Below are 16,022 nucleotides of genomic sequence, written 5' to 3'. Positions count from 1 at the left end.
ATACAAAACAATATCAGTTACACTAGGTGGATGTGACCAATACAGATTAATTAACACGTATTAATTACTTATCGATTAGCTAACTCGCACGTCAAGTGATATCACGGTTTACATTGATTCTCTATAGATATTGCATTTGCAAACGTTGTCATTGCTAATATGCACGTAATTTATTTCAAAATTCGATCTGCATGCATTACATATTATCTGCATATAAAATAATGCATATCTTTTTTATATATAGTTTATAGACGAGATTATACCGTATTTGATTTATTAAACATTTACATTTACACTTTACTCGTTTATTAAGATTTAAATTTTTTTAACATACAATTATTAATTTACACAAGTGGACAAGGCTCGTGATATTATCGAGAAAATCGTTGCCCTATAATCATTATAGCTTATACCTCAACTTTGTCCACAGCTGGACATTGTCTTCCCCCATGGTTATCCAAAAAAATCGTTTGGAAGTGGCCTGCATCCAGTCTTTCGACGACTTTAATAAGGGCATCTGAAGATTGAACCTTGTGAGTTGACGTTCTACGCTGCGCTTGCCCAGTCTGTGGTCTCAACTCCAAAACCTCAAGACTCCAGCAGACATATGTTCTGAGCGTTGTAAGGCTTGCCCACTGTTACTTCAACTTGCCGATCTGTTTGGCTATGATGATTACTTCCGTTTGTCTATGGATCTTCTTATTCCAGATTCATGTATTTATGTTAATCGTTATGAGACATTTAAACAAAATAACTGACCTAGTTAAACTGTATAAATGTGTTAAAATTACTTTTTACTACACTCCCAATATTTTTTCGATAGAACAAACAATATTTAGAAAATATATTGAAGCATAACTGTATTCGTCACGGTGCTGCGCTGTAAATCCATTTGGAGCGCGACATTTCCATTACTGCTGCAAGCAAAACTTGGTTCGCGTTGACAAAGAACGTCAAAAGACAAAGGAAGAAAATGTTCCCACGTCGCAGTACGTAGCGCCCCGTCAACCAGCGCCTCGGGCGGAGTAATGACTCGCTAAAGTAAAACTAGGCATCGCGAAACAATAGGGGTTGGTGCACATGTTCGCGTCCTATCGCTATTATTAAACCAGTGCTACACCCCTCCACCCTCTCTGTAACAAGGTTCGCTAAAACAACTTTATTACATTGTTTTCTTTTAGCTTATATAAATTCTGATACGTTATTTTTATTTATTTGCCATATCGCCCGCAGACAACTAGATAGCTTCGACAAAGTAATGGTTGTAGGGAAATTAGACGGCTAAAGATCACGTGGACCTAAGCGCTGATCTACTCAAGTCAAATCAACAACAGGTCTTTCTATTACAATAGTAATCTATAAGGACTACTGCCCTGAGGAAAGCAGGAGATAGGTTGCATTTTAGTTATTTCGTCCAGGCGTATATAGACGGGCATGGCCTTCAGTAGAATAAAAATTATTAATTTACTTTTAAAAATAAAGTATATACTTGTACCTTTAACTTTATGAATGCTGTAAAACAGGATACATAAGATTATATCACCTAATTAATGAAAATTGTACGGCATCATTGGTAGAATAGCAAACAAAGCTAAGCTTCAGAGCTTAGACCATCGGCGAAAAGTTGCCAGTTTACCGGTGTTTTATAGACTGCATTTTGGAGAGTGCGACGGAGTTACATTAATTAATAGCTCCAATTCCTTTCTTCCATCGGACATCAAGAGGCAAGGATTCCTGTTTTACAAAACGTTTTGCCACTACTTTTATAATGCGACAAGCCAAGGTATGGAACAACCAGTTTCCAGGTGGCAATAGCTTGGGAGTCTTCAAGACTTGAATAAGTATCTACTAGGCAAGCATGTACCATCGTAGACCACGTCATCGCTTAACAACATCAGGCGAAACAGAAGTCAAATGCTTTGCCTATAAACAATAAAGTAAAAAAAAATCAAAGAAATATAAAAGGCCTGGTGAAAATCAAACCTTAGTAAGATTTAGATGTGGTGATAAAAAGGACTTAGTTAATTTTTGTACCCCGTTAACAAAAACTTAACAAGTTTGACAACATTCAGAAGCTTTTGGTACATCGTGAGAGCTTTTGAGTATTCGTTAGCTATTTACTAGCCAGATGAATAGTAAAAAAGGACGGACCACGTTTCCGCGCTACAGTAACAATATTAAAAGGTGGCGGCTGCACAGTAAAGATAAGAGTTTCGCTGTTGGCAATTATCTTATCAAGTAAAAGGACATTTGCAAATCTTATCGACGTTTTTATAAGTGCATCGTTATAGTTTTGAAATAAATATAAGACGAAACGAAAAGTATCATAAATAATTAAACATTAAGTATTAACAAGAAGAAGACACGTAAGTCTAGAAGAACATTTTATGGTAAAATTTAAAAATAGGTAAAATTCATCATTTAGGTATTTTAAAATCTACTTACTCAACTTTAAAACTGTGAAACATCCGTTAAACGCCATAAAACAGTCGAGACATGCCAAACAGTCGAGGGTAAGTGAAACGCTCTGTCCATAACAATAATGTGCAAGCACCATCGCTTTTATGTTTCACAATCACTTCTTTCCCATCTTTTACATAATCGCAATAATGTTTAACTGTTACTGTCTAATTATATAAATATAATAAAAGGAGATTGAATATGCGCATTTGTGTTAGCCCAAAGGTCAAGAGTTTACTAATACGTAAAGCATTTTTGTGTTATAAAAATTGCCGAATACGATTAAATAAGTCGGATAATTACACTTGCTTGTACGAGTAAAAAGAAAAATCGCTGCTATTTTTACGCACGTATGCAAAAATAATATTTCTTCGTTTATCTATTAGTGCCTTATTGAACTCGCCTCCAAAATTTCTAACAATAAAATAACTCTACACAAATAAACATGCGAATATCCAATTTCTGATAAAAATACAAAATTAATTAAACTACCATTTCTTTATATTTGAAGAAAAATGTTTAGAGAAATACAGGATAAATTAGATATTTTTAATGGAAACATTATATTTAGGTCTATTTGCCGATTAAGAATCTAATACAATCAATGTATTTCATACTTTTATTGAACCGTACGCAATTTGATAAATAATTAACTAAAGTTGTGAGTCTTTAGCGGAGAGGGTCACGGGGAAGAAAAATGTGAAAGTGAGGCGGGTGTCTCGCGGCGAAGCGGGGGCTAGCAGTGGCAGGCGGGGAGGGGGCGCGTGGCGGGGTGTCTGCATCGATCGGCTGCGGCCCGCCGTCAGCAACAGCTGACCCGATCACCATTACAACTTTCAGTCTTTCATCTGTTGACCCGTGCTGAAGGTTTAATATCTCTCTAATGAAATTGTATTGTTTTTCCAATGCTTCAGTACATAAATCACGACAACAGACATCTTCGTAGTAGTATCATTTTAGCAACATTTTTGTTACTGCTCCACTTTAATAAATTAGTAATAGTAAATAATCAATATTTATCCATTTTCGACTAACTCAAGGTTAAGGCAGTCCGTACGTCGTATTACGTCGTCTCACCATTGAGAATCGTGAGCCTTTTTGAAAAGTCACGCACCATTTCATAGTATCTGTGCCAGATTTCGGAGGTGTGCAATGCCTTGGCTAATACGAGCTTAGTTCGGATATGATCTGATTAACGCATGGAGCTGCGATCTAGTGGTCACAATCTATTAACCATTTTCTTTAAAAACTTAAAACTCCGCTTTGTGCATATAGTGACAAAACGAGTGGACACTGTAGAGTTCAATCAGCATCGATGCGTTGGTTCTATAAGCAGTCCACGGAATTCGTAACAATCGCCTCTAGCACCACATCTAAAACGCGTCGATGCGAAGTCCTAATTTATAGACAAACTGCTGGTTGTTAGAACAAGAAGAACATTAGGTGATAAAAGACTACGTCTATGATCATCTACTCGCGGGTCTGATCTAGTCAGTTCAATAACTGGACTCTATTACTTCTGCCTCGAGAAGACCTGAGAATAGGATCGTATGAAGAAAGATTATCATCGATTTCGTCGGGAAATCCAGAAACCTTCAGAAATACCTGAGAAAAAGGTTAATGTTTATAATCGACATAAGTAAGATGATTTTGTCTTTTCCAGCTTTGGCAGTACCGTCATAAGGCAGCTAGTAAAACTTCTCTCTACATGTGAAATTTTTGATCACAAATCTCTGTTACTAAAATAATCACGTTTTAAAACATCTGTATTCGCCGGGCGTATTTCTTAAAATAAATATTGTTTGATATTCATTGCGCACATAAAGCGGAAAATTAATATTGCGAAATTAAAAAGCAATAAACGCGAGTAAATCAAGATAACTTGAAGTTAAATTCGTTTCACTGGAAACACGATTTCGTTTCGGTACTCCCTAACCCCGGAGGACGAAGTCAATAAAAGTGATTTCATTTATCAGATCATAAAGCACGATTGGTTTTATATCAAACGGCCCCCAAAACGCTTACGAAATATTAAAACACGTCATAAAAATATTTTAAAACGCCACAGTGTATGTACTTTAATTAAATTAGTTTAATGAAATTCTTTCTGAATGATGTTTGTTATTTACATCTAAATTTCCACATGTCTCTGTTGCTTAAATAACTAAGTTTTCAAATTGACAAATCAAAATTACAAATCTCCGTTAGAATTTGCACAAAATTGTCAAAGTACATGAAGTTAAAATTATTAATCTTAGTGTGGTTACACACACCTGACGAAGAGATCGCGTTAAAAGAAAGTTGTTACATGAACCGACGAACGTTCGGATGTCTAAAGAAGACATTGTTATTCTGTTACTTGAAAATTCTCCGAAATATGTTGCAATCATCAAAACCTTGTTATTGATGTTGACAAAACTGACATCGTACTCTAAAAACACTACATTGGGTATTTTCTACAAAATATAATAAATTAGTAAAAGAATTAAACGTCGCCCAATTATGCGTCAAAAAGAGCATCGGTTGTAAAAACGGTTCGTAAGAGAGTAATTGAAATTTGTTTTTAAAGATGGTTGGGTATTGTTAAACGTGAAACATAACCCTTTCTCATAAATAGATCATTTCTAAACTTAAAATATTTATTCAACATTGAGATATTAAAATCGCATAATTTTTAACTACATCTTAGTGGATTTATGTAATATGTTTTATTTTATATTTTAATCTGCATTTAATTATGATTTTCTTTGCGAAACCTAAATAAAAGTTTAATAGGTAATGGCCACACTATTTTTACCAATTTATTATCATATAAATAATATTAAATATACAAGCGACTTTTCAAAGGGTTAGTATGAAATACAACTAATTGTAGAACCAAGCACAACTTATTTATCGCCTATTTTCTCGAATTGGTTTGTAATAAAAGATTGGGTACTCTTTTCTAAACGCCGTACCAGGTTTGAATCATCATCATTATTCAAATTAGCAATTATGCGCATTAAGTTATATATATATATATATATATATATATATATATATATATATATACTATCGATATTATTTCACGCTAATACATTTAATAATTCATAATTAATGTGTTATTTATTTGATCAAATAATCTAAAAATATGATTCAACACAAATCAAATGACGTATTTAAATTTAATTGACAAGAAAAATATTTTATTAACACATCTTTCTTCTATTTATTTTTTCTATCAAATTTTATAAGCTTATGTCGACATATTGATGATTGTTATTCGGATGCGCTAAAATTATTAAAGCGCCAGTTTATACTTGTTACAATTTATTTAATAATTCTAAAGCCCTGTTCACCGACTCACGGCCACCAATCGAGAATCTTTCGCACGGGCGACGTGTCCCCCTCGCTGCCACTTCAGACGAGCAATTCTTTGAGCTAAGTCGGTGATCTTGGTTCTTTTGCGGATCTCATCTCTTTTTATATTATCATACTATATAGCTAAAACTCACGATTTTTATGTATTAATAACAGCATTTTCTAAAGATAAGAATGTAAATAAATCCCTGTTAATAAAAATCATTGACTTCGTGGTTTTGGCTTGGCCTGAATGGAGTGGTGCGCTAATCTCACCGGTGGGTCATAAAGCATACGGCTCATCATTACGAGTGAGTTATTCAAACGTGAAGATGACCCAGTTTATTTATTTTTTATTTTGGGGTGGAATTCTTCCAAATGTTCTAGATACCCTGCTCTCCCAGAGGAGAGGACATGGTTATGTTTGATTAAAACCCTTCGGAACTAGCTCTTTGTGCTGTGCGATCGAGCCCGACATCTAATTTAGGAACACCCGTAGCCCCTTGCGCTATGATAATACAGTTTATAACTGTGTGTTAACCTGTGCTATCTGATTAGCAGGCATCTCGTCGTTGTCGGTAGCGAACTGCGGCGGCGGCGGCAGCACCGGCGGCGGGAGGGCGCGCGGCTGAGAGCGGAGCCCGCCCGCGCTCGCGCCCGCGCGCCCCTGCATGCGCCCGCCGCCGCCCGCTACGCACCTGTCCACACGCGCACTACACCGCTGCTACGCACCCGACCACACAAGCACTACACTGCTATGCACACGACCTTACACGCACTACACCGCACTACTTTTCGCTACACGCACCGCCAATTTGCGCTCGGATACGTCACACACTTCACACAATAAAACCGCAATACGATCCTGTCAGCACTTTAACCACAGTTTATTCCTGATGTTTTAAATGGATCTAAATGCACTTGTTATAACAAGTTATGAGGCTTTGAGTGATGGGCACAACCTTTCCTAAATATTATAAAGCAATGTAACAGACATTTATTCTTTCAAATGGGCTGTTCTAAGTACCTTCGAAAAATCAAGACAGATATACACCTATACAATATTTACTGTACATTTTATACGTATTTTAGTGTACACTAAATATGTAAATTAAATTAAATATGTACGTATTCATCCATAACATTATTGGTCTCAATTTTCTCCACATACTTCTACTATAAAACATATGAGGTTTTCGGTCAACGGATCACAAATAAATAAACCTATACGGACGTCGAACAATAATATACATGGTTACCAATTTTACAATTGGTAACCATGTATATTACAATTACACGGTTACAATTAAACCAGTAACCAGATGACATAGCACATAAAATTAATTCTCAATGCACCAACTTAATAGATAAAAAATATTTTTGAAATTTGCATGTATGTATAAAACACGGACTTTTTAATGATCCTCTCTGAACCGACGTATGAGTCGACATCCTCACTAATAATTTTACTAATATTTGTGGAACAGAGGTAGGATTTTAACATAATCAATCATTTTAAGCACAACCCTATGCACTATTGGAAACCTTGTTATATAAGAAAAAGAGATGATCGACAACAATCGATGTAGAGGTACAGAAATACTTTATGATATAATTATGACATGTAATTACATGTCATTTGCGGAACAACTATATCAATGGTTATTCAAAAAAAATTAATCGGTTCCATACAATTGGTATGTTTAATCTTCATAATAAAATTTAATGTCATCTCTTACATAATTGCATCTCAATAATATAAACACGTATTCGAGGTCAAGCATAAAACCATAATTCCTCTGAATTTTACAACCATTTCCACGACACAGTTCTGAATAAATTTAATAAGTTCTAGAAAATTCAAATGAAGTAGAAAATACGACTACACTCTCTCAATCAATTCACTAATCGACCCAGTTCATTTGAAAGAATATTAAACCGCGTCGACTGCTAAATACTTCCGCATTAAAAAGAACCGTGACAAATTAAAAGTTTATTTAAAATTACGCATACGTATATGAAAGCTTTAAAAATTAAAATAAAGTTGCAAGCTTCAGCCTCTTGTATATTTTTTGCAGGGGATTTACTTAGGCTGCTATAAAATACTGAAAAAGAGCAAACATACAACCCGTAAACTGGGATACCCTGGACGGAATTTATTAAATATTTGTAAACAATAAATATATAGGCTACACTTTCGTGCAGACTGACACATGATATATATAAGAATTATAAATAAACTCGTAACGCAAAAATATTCAAAATGTTTAAAAATGTTAACAAATCCTTAATATCTGAGTGTACGCATATACAACAAAATACCACAAAATATCTTTAGTCCCTTCTTTTCTAAGTTTTAAATCCAAGATTGAAGGTATATTATTAAATAAATGTTATTATAGAATTCAAGGGTTTTTAGTTGATCGGACTATGTGGAACTTAGCTTGTTGACTCGTTGACATTAAAATTTATTTAAAAAGAGCAACCGTTGAGTTTCTGGCCGACTCTTCTCAGCAGAATAGTATTTCGAGCCGGTGATAGCTTACAAGTATGTTAAAATAATCGACGATTGAAGTGTAGTAAGTGCCTACCAGAACAAAGGTATTTTTAATTTTGAATAAAACCTATACCAAGAAGTGAACGTCTTGCGGCTAAAATGATGATTACACTAAATACTAACCAAGCGCTTAGCAGTTTAAATATCATTTTGTTAATCGCCTCCTATTCTAATTAATATAAACAAATTCTCTAATAATTCAAAGTTTAAAAGAGGCAATTTATTATACTTTAACATTTCGTTACATAGAATTAATTTAATATCCCATTATTATTAAATTAACTGTAGACTTATTTCAAAATTAAACAAATTTTGTATACAATTTATTTTTTGCATTTTACATTCTTTCGAAACTATTTTTACTATATTATTATATTTATAAATAGTACTGACGAATGATATAATAATAATACCCTAACTTAATTTATTAGCGCCAATTTTATTACTGCTAAACGTTTATATATATATGCTTATGTGCATCGTTTCGTCTTAAAATTCTATTTCATCCACCAGCTACATGCGCGGGCAATGATACGGAATACAAACCACCCGTACACGGTGCTTTCCACAAATTAGGTCAAAGCGGCAAGAGAGCGTTACAGTAATTGTAGGGAAAACTGACGCTGAATAAGGTCGCCCGTTGCCGTCACACACGAATAGAGTTGAACAAAAATTAGGTGCCCCATACATTGCACAATGCGTGGGATAATACGGCCGCAGACAATATCTAACCGGTAAGTTTTTATCTTCCCCATATCATACTGGTAAAAATATTTTAAAACTGTCTACAAAAGCATGAAGAATAGCTGCCGTCGCTCCTGCGTTTCTATAAACTGTTTCATTTCACGTCAAACTGAATTTTAATTTTAAATAATTAATAGTTGTCAAACAGAGTAAAAATTGGTTACGAAATTGAAAACAAAAGAGAAATTTTATGTGCATAATTTCCGATTACACCTCTGTCTCCTGTTACAAAGGGTTTCTGATAACCATATCATTGTTTTTAATTGACTTTTTACTTTAAAATATTATTTTTTTACTAAAAAGTTTCATTCTGACCTATGAGTCAGACAAGAAACGAACTGTTAACGAGAACGTAAAATATTTATTTTTCTAGAAAATTTCCACATTTTCTTGAAAAAGGCAACTAAGACCTTCAAGAATAATTTCATATCGTTAGTTTTGATTAGTTTACACAAAAAGAAGTAGCGCTCGGTAGAATGAATTAATTCTCCTTACATTCTGTTTTAATAATCTTAATTTACCCAGGCTTCAAAAATTAACAGATATTATCTACAATTTTTTTTTAGAACCAAAGACAAATAAACGATGTATTTATCCAAAAGTTGTTACGTTGCTCTATCACAAAGCATCAAGTCAAAGAAACAATTACATGCAAAATAAGCTAGTTTAATCCACTTAAAGATTTTTATCCGGTAAGAGCACAAACTTGATTATTATTAATATTAATTGAAAACATAAATATTATTGTTTGCTTCATAGTTGTTAGTTGGTTTAACGAGTTCAAAGGGGTAGTGCTCATCTAGGTAATCAATCGAGTGAGGGACGATCTTCAACAGATAGTATTTAAACTAATAGCATAGTTGTGCACCTAAGCAAATTCGTGCGAGCTGGAAAATGCAATGAGTCAAATTAAAAATCGTTTGCGCGAACATTTAACCGACATCAAACGACGTTCAAAAACGCCGTCGTGTTGATTATTGAAAAGGACGTTCGACGAAATTCAACCGTGGTGCTTCAAATGGTGTATTTAACATTGTCACATACCAAACTTGAATCTATTATTATTATATAGAATTTCTGATACAAATCAAGAGTAGGAAACAGTAACTGCTTTTGCTGTTTTGAAGAAAGTTCGAGTACAACATTCACGCACAAGAGTTCGTCTCGATCAAGCTAACGCGTCAGCGCACTCGGTCAAAGGAATAACAGAGAAACTGACTACAACAGTTATGGAATTCTTGATTTATCCTTTTTACAGTGCCTACCTTGTGCCATGCAACTATCATTATTCTCAAAAAATATCAAGAAACGTGGTATAAAAATACCGAAGAAACGCGTAACAGGCGTTCGAAAATGCCGTGGAAATGCCACCCAAAGAATGGCAGGAGTGGAAAAGACCATTGTGAAAAACAGTGAGCTGCTACTCACAATAGTTTTACAGAATGTAACGACGCATAATTTGTCAAGTGGACTATTTTGAAAACTAAATTGTTTATAAGTTGATTCTTGATTAATTTTGAGTGTTTATTTTAAAACCTTTTAGCGACGGCTCTCGTATGTTCCGTCTAAATTCTCTCGTATAATTACAGCATTTTTATATATATATTTTGTTTTTATATTTTATTTTATTTTTGTATATATAGATTCAACCAAATTTATTTTATCTAAAATGTATTAAAATATGTGTGTATATAATAGATTAATAAGTCTTTATATTTATAACGACTAGTGTTGTCGATATTATCGCAAATCGCTTTTGAACAATAACTTTTATTCGTTAAATAATTTTCATTACATCTATAGCAAATATATATAATTATTGACAGTACGTGTCGAAACGATTCGTTAATATTTGATTTATTAAATTCAAAAACAAAATCATTGTATTACTTTATTTTTTTAAAAAAATAGATAATCTTTTAAAATACTATTAATATTTGTATTAATGAATACATGGGTATCAAAACGGGACAAACAACTTTGAGATTCACTTAAACATTGTTAACCAAAAATATAAACGGAAATAAAAATAGTATTTTAGCCAAAATAATAAATTATTATGAACCTAAATTAGAAAGCGGTGAGTTTGGACCTGGTTATATGTTATCGCAAGATTCAAAATTAATGGGCACTAAAAGTTTCTCTCTCTAAAATCTACGCAATAAAATTTACAAGAATTCGATCCTACACGTCTATTCACAATCAGGATCACATTCTCAGAGTGCAGTGACCGAAAACCTTTACACGAAAACAACGAAAAAGGTACATCGTTTTTAAACAGCCACAGTAGGCAGTGAGCTCTCCAATAATAGAAAGAATAAACACCGGCCAAATGCATTCCATCTTTGACACCCCCAAAATTTATTTACAATGGCATAGAGATGAATTCGTTTTGAATACATGCATACTATTTAAATAATTATTTGATTTTTTATGTTTAAATTAAATAACATTAAAGAGTTAATGAAAATTATGTGTCTGAAAACAAGACATTTAGTGAAATCTATTGATGACCGTTAGAGATATAAGATGGTAGACACCGATTTCGAGTATACATTTTTACAACCAACCTAAACCGTACAAACAATTAGGGGAATTTTTGTAATAAAAGGTAATCCAATTTTATACACTACACGGTCAAAACGAATAACAAATATATTATGCTTTGCAACTATTATAGTACACGAAAGAAACTTAAACAAAGTCAGCAATATAAAAAGGCTCGAAAAATTTCATCTTTTGAGAGTATTGCGCATTAGGTCGCGCCGATTTTACGTATTTAATAAAATCACACCTTACTGTTGCAACTTTTAAAACTTAAATGATTTGAATAAAACGGTTATATTTTTCATAAAGGAAGTATAAGCAGGATAGAAGTTAGGATGGGTGTGCAAACGCGGTCGAAGGGCGGAAACTGTGCTCGAGCGAGGGAGCGGGCAGCGCGGCGCCAGGCGCGAGACTGCCGCCCATACAACGCCCGCCCGCCCGCGCCGCGCAACCGCCCTCCGAACGCCAACAAAACACAGATTGCGAGCCACTAGTTTATTAGCCGCTACTGCGACTGCTCTACACAATACTTAGCGTTACAACTATTTCACGGTAACATCCATATTTTTCTTGATTCCAATTTACACCTGAGTTATCTGCAGACGTGGTTGCGGGCTCCGACGAGGCGGGCGGCACGGCCGTCGGGCGCAGCATGCACTTAGACCTCGCAGTCGTCGAGCGCACTCAAATCCTACAGGCAGCCTACACCATTTCCTCCGCGGTCGCGCACCAAATGTAGTCATCATCCTATCGCCGGGTTTCGGTGTATCAAACACAATCTTAGGACTCTCCACGTTTTCTGAGCCAGGCGTGATACGACATTTAGCCCCAGTTATGGCCTTTTTTAAACTTTTTAGCGCCTTCTGAGCTGGATTCCCTTCATCTTTTATTTCCAGCGTTTCATCGTGCGTTACGATCTTGAGTCGTCCAGGCGGCGAATCCTCTACTGGTTGCAAGTTATGTTTTTTTACAAGGGATTTTAACTTGTCAAATATTGTTGGCGGTGGATCAGTATTCGTACCAACGGTGCAGAGCCGAGGTCTAAAACTAGAGTCGTATTCCACTGTTGTTGGTAGATACGGTTGTTCGTGGAGTGAAGCCGCGCGTTGTGGTTGGGGTTCATCTTGTAAGTAGGCAACGTGAAGGGTGCTGATGCTCATGGGATGATTTGGCGGAGGCCAGAGTTCCCTAGTGGGCGGGACAGGCGTGGGCCTTTCGCCCAGCATGCGTCGGGCGAGCTCCGCCGGCTGCCACAAGCAGCTGGCGGACAGGTTTCCGTGCGTTTGCATCACGCGCCCAGTGATCACTGACGACACGCGAACTCGTTTGCTAATCCAATACGGGGCTTTGCGCACTTGTCAGTATTCACAAGAGATAATAAAGCATACTCGGCTACGGGATTTTATAATTGGATAAATGTGATAGTGTTTGCTAAGACACATTACGCACAGGGTTATTTTACAATTATTTGAACACCGACGTTTTTCGCTTGTAGTTCTTTATTTATATTCTTCCATTGTATATTATAAATTCTCACTAACTACTAAAATATCTGTAGATTAATCTAGTTTTCGTATTAACTTAATAACGAAAATACATATAAACGGAGACACGAAAATCGATGTTTGAAAACCACAGACACATCAGTTTACAACGTTGACGATGCTTACGGTCACTTAATTCGTATTTCCTGTAGTGACGAGATGACAGAAATCGGAAACATTTCCAATAAATAATATCGGGGCATTAAGTTGATAGACGATAAATTGTACTATAAAAATGTTTGTCGCATACTCCTTGTAATAATATAAATAATAAACGATTAAATAAAATAGAATTTATGTAAATGTTCGTGCCTAACATGTAAAAAACTCTTATGCGTCTTTCTGTCTGTAACACTATTTCTATATTTTGAAAATTGTGAATAAAGCCAAAGCAAAAGGGTCGCACAAAAAGAAATTTTTGCTAGTATCAGACAGCAGAATAGCAAACCTCAGACAACTCGGAGAATCGGGTCCATATATTCTCATACCTTATTAATAATATCATCTTTTGCAAATCCATAATTAAACAGATATGGTATATTGTAACCCAGATATAACAAAACCTTGTAAATCATAGTCGAATTGTTCTGAAGAAGCAAAAGAATTAAAAAAATATATATTGTATTATTAATTATATGAATAAAACTTTACCTCCATAATTGACACCGGAAAAATCACATTGCTTTACTAGGTTGAGATGAATATACTATTTATATGCTATGTACCGAAAATAGTAACAAAAACAATGCCTCCGCCGACAGTTAAACTAACGAGAAATAAGGCGCGCCTGGTTTCATGGTGTCTGTCTGTTCCTTGTTAAGAAAGGGGTAATGTTTTCGCTTTAAGGACGAGGTGGCGTGAGCAGCTATCGCTAGCGGAGCCGCAGATGTGCAAAAGCGTTCCCTTGGCTGATGTGTGATGTTGGAACATCGAGCGGATTTTAGTCATTGCAAATACGACATAAGCCATCTTCAAGGCTACCTCGAAGTAACGTGTCTATATTATCTCAGCATCAGCATCATCGTTACATCCATAGAATGTCTAATACCGGACATAGGCCTTCGCCATATATTTCTTATAAGGCTGGTTGGAAGTGGCCTGAATCCACCATTTTCTAACAACCTTATTAAGGTTATTATATTAGTCCAAGTCCTAGGTGGATATCTTACACTGCATGTTCTGATCTGTGGTCTTCACCTCACACCATGGCCACAGAAAAAAAATCATACAACAATGGTCTGATTTTGACATAAAACACATTGTTTGTGATGCAGTGTGCTCAAAATTATTACTACATCCAACTTTGACTAACCATGATAATAAAAAGAAATTTTTTACTTAATTTTTAGAAGACAGGCACTACCTGGTCACACAATTTCAATTTCACATTATTTTAGGGAACATCCTATATAAGCATGTTTGCAATATTTATGTAAACTTACCTTTAATGGACGAGTTATTGTAACTGTCTCGATCATTGTAGTAGATGCCATAGTGTCAGTAGGTCCCATTCCTGAAAATCAGAACACAATCATTGGAATATAAATCATGTACTTTACTTTTAGCAAAACAATGTATAGAACCTAAGTTAAATAGTAAGCAGTCATCATCAAATAAAATTATATTTCTTGCATTATTGGTATTGCCAAAACTGTCATAAACATGAAAACCAAAAATAGATAAGAAACCTTTCTTGGACTGTAAAAGTCATTTGAACACTTGATTTGAACACTACACACAAAGTGTATTTAATTCATAAAATAAATTAATTGTGTGTATTATTATTATTGATTTATTCATCTTATTTTATTCTTTGGTTTATCTGTATTGATCAGTTGTTTACTAGATATTTTAATGTAATAGGGTTGTGAACATAAAATTTGGCTGAAATAATGCAAATACAAATACAATGTAATGAACAGTTAATTTTATTTTAATATTATTTCATCTGGTGCCATAATACATTAAAATACATATATAAAGAGTAATATAAATATGAATTTTAATATGAGAAAGTATTCATTTTTATCTTTATGTAATAACTTTGGTTATAATGAAATTGAAATAAAATTAGTATTAGTAAGTAACAAGACTATGACTCAATAAAATTATTGGTCTGTTAACATAACCTACATCAGATGAATGATATCATCTTTTAAGGGTCATTCATAATATTGTCATCATTCTACTATAGATGCAAGTTTACTTAACTTAGTTGTATAAGCTATATACAGTGTCAACATTATTATGACCATTAGGTTTCTAGAGATAAGGTAAATAATAAGTAACAGCACTCATGGACTTAATACTTTATGTATTTTCAATTTACCACTGAATCAAAAAGTTTTATTAATAATATTGAACAAAAATGGACAAGCTATAAGATGAAAGACATAGAATTTTATGGTTAAGATACATTTAATAATATCACTTGAAACAAATTAATCAAAGCATGTACCGAAGAAGTACAAAGATAACATTTATAACAATTGCAGAATTATTATAACAAATACTTTTCTGGGACAAAGTTAGTGGAAATTTGTAAATGTAGCTGAATCAAAAAAAAATCTATTTTTAAGTATATTGTCAGATTATTAAATTTAATATATAAATATAAAGCAAAAATGCAGTACTACTAATAATTATTAATAACACGTAACATATATCTTTGTTATCTGAATATACAATAAACGCATTCTAATTGAATATGTGATATTCTAGATTCAAATATTGAAATAATATAAGAGAAAAGTTTGTGTTAAATATCATTATAATTATCGACTGATTTTAGCACCAGAGGATTGTTAACAATTCGGAGACACAGAGTATTT

At 34.2% G+C, this 16,022-nt stretch overlaps 2 protein-coding genes across 4 annotated transcripts in view; both read right to left on the bottom strand.

Moving 5' to 3' along the window:
* Positions 1-16,022, bottom strand: part of LOC137933583 (transmembrane protein 47) — a 29,136-nt gene that overhangs the window by 12,780 nt on the left and 334 nt on the right. For 2 of the 3 annotated variants that reach the window (XM_068777585.1, XM_068777587.1), the window contains exon 2: positions 14,634-14,704. In XM_068777585.1, coding sequence (XP_068633686.1) covers positions 14,634-14,702 — 69 coding nt within the window. In that variant the 5' untranslated portion in view covers positions 14,703-14,704. Of the gene's footprint in view, positions 1-6,340; positions 6,752-14,633; positions 14,705-16,022 lie in introns of those variants that run through there. The other variant, XM_068777588.1, reaches the window with a different exon arrangement.
* LOC137933563 (uncharacterized) lies at positions 12,146-13,008 on the bottom strand. The gene has a single exon (XM_068777552.1). The coding sequence runs from the start codon at positions 12,934-12,936 to the stop codon at positions 12,229-12,231; it is 708 nt and encodes a 235-aa protein (XP_068633653.1). The 5' UTR covers positions 12,937-13,008; the 3' UTR covers positions 12,146-12,228.

Source organism: Battus philenor, unplaced genomic scaffold, assembly GCF_028537555.1.
Source record: "Battus philenor isolate CCGP_79_NKW_IND1 unplaced genomic scaffold, ilBatPhil1.0.hap1 SCAF_13, whole genome shotgun sequence".
Lineage (NCBI taxonomy): Eukaryota > Metazoa > Arthropoda > Insecta > Lepidoptera > Papilionidae > Battus > Battus philenor.
This window is presented reverse-complemented; position numbering and strand designations above follow the sequence as displayed.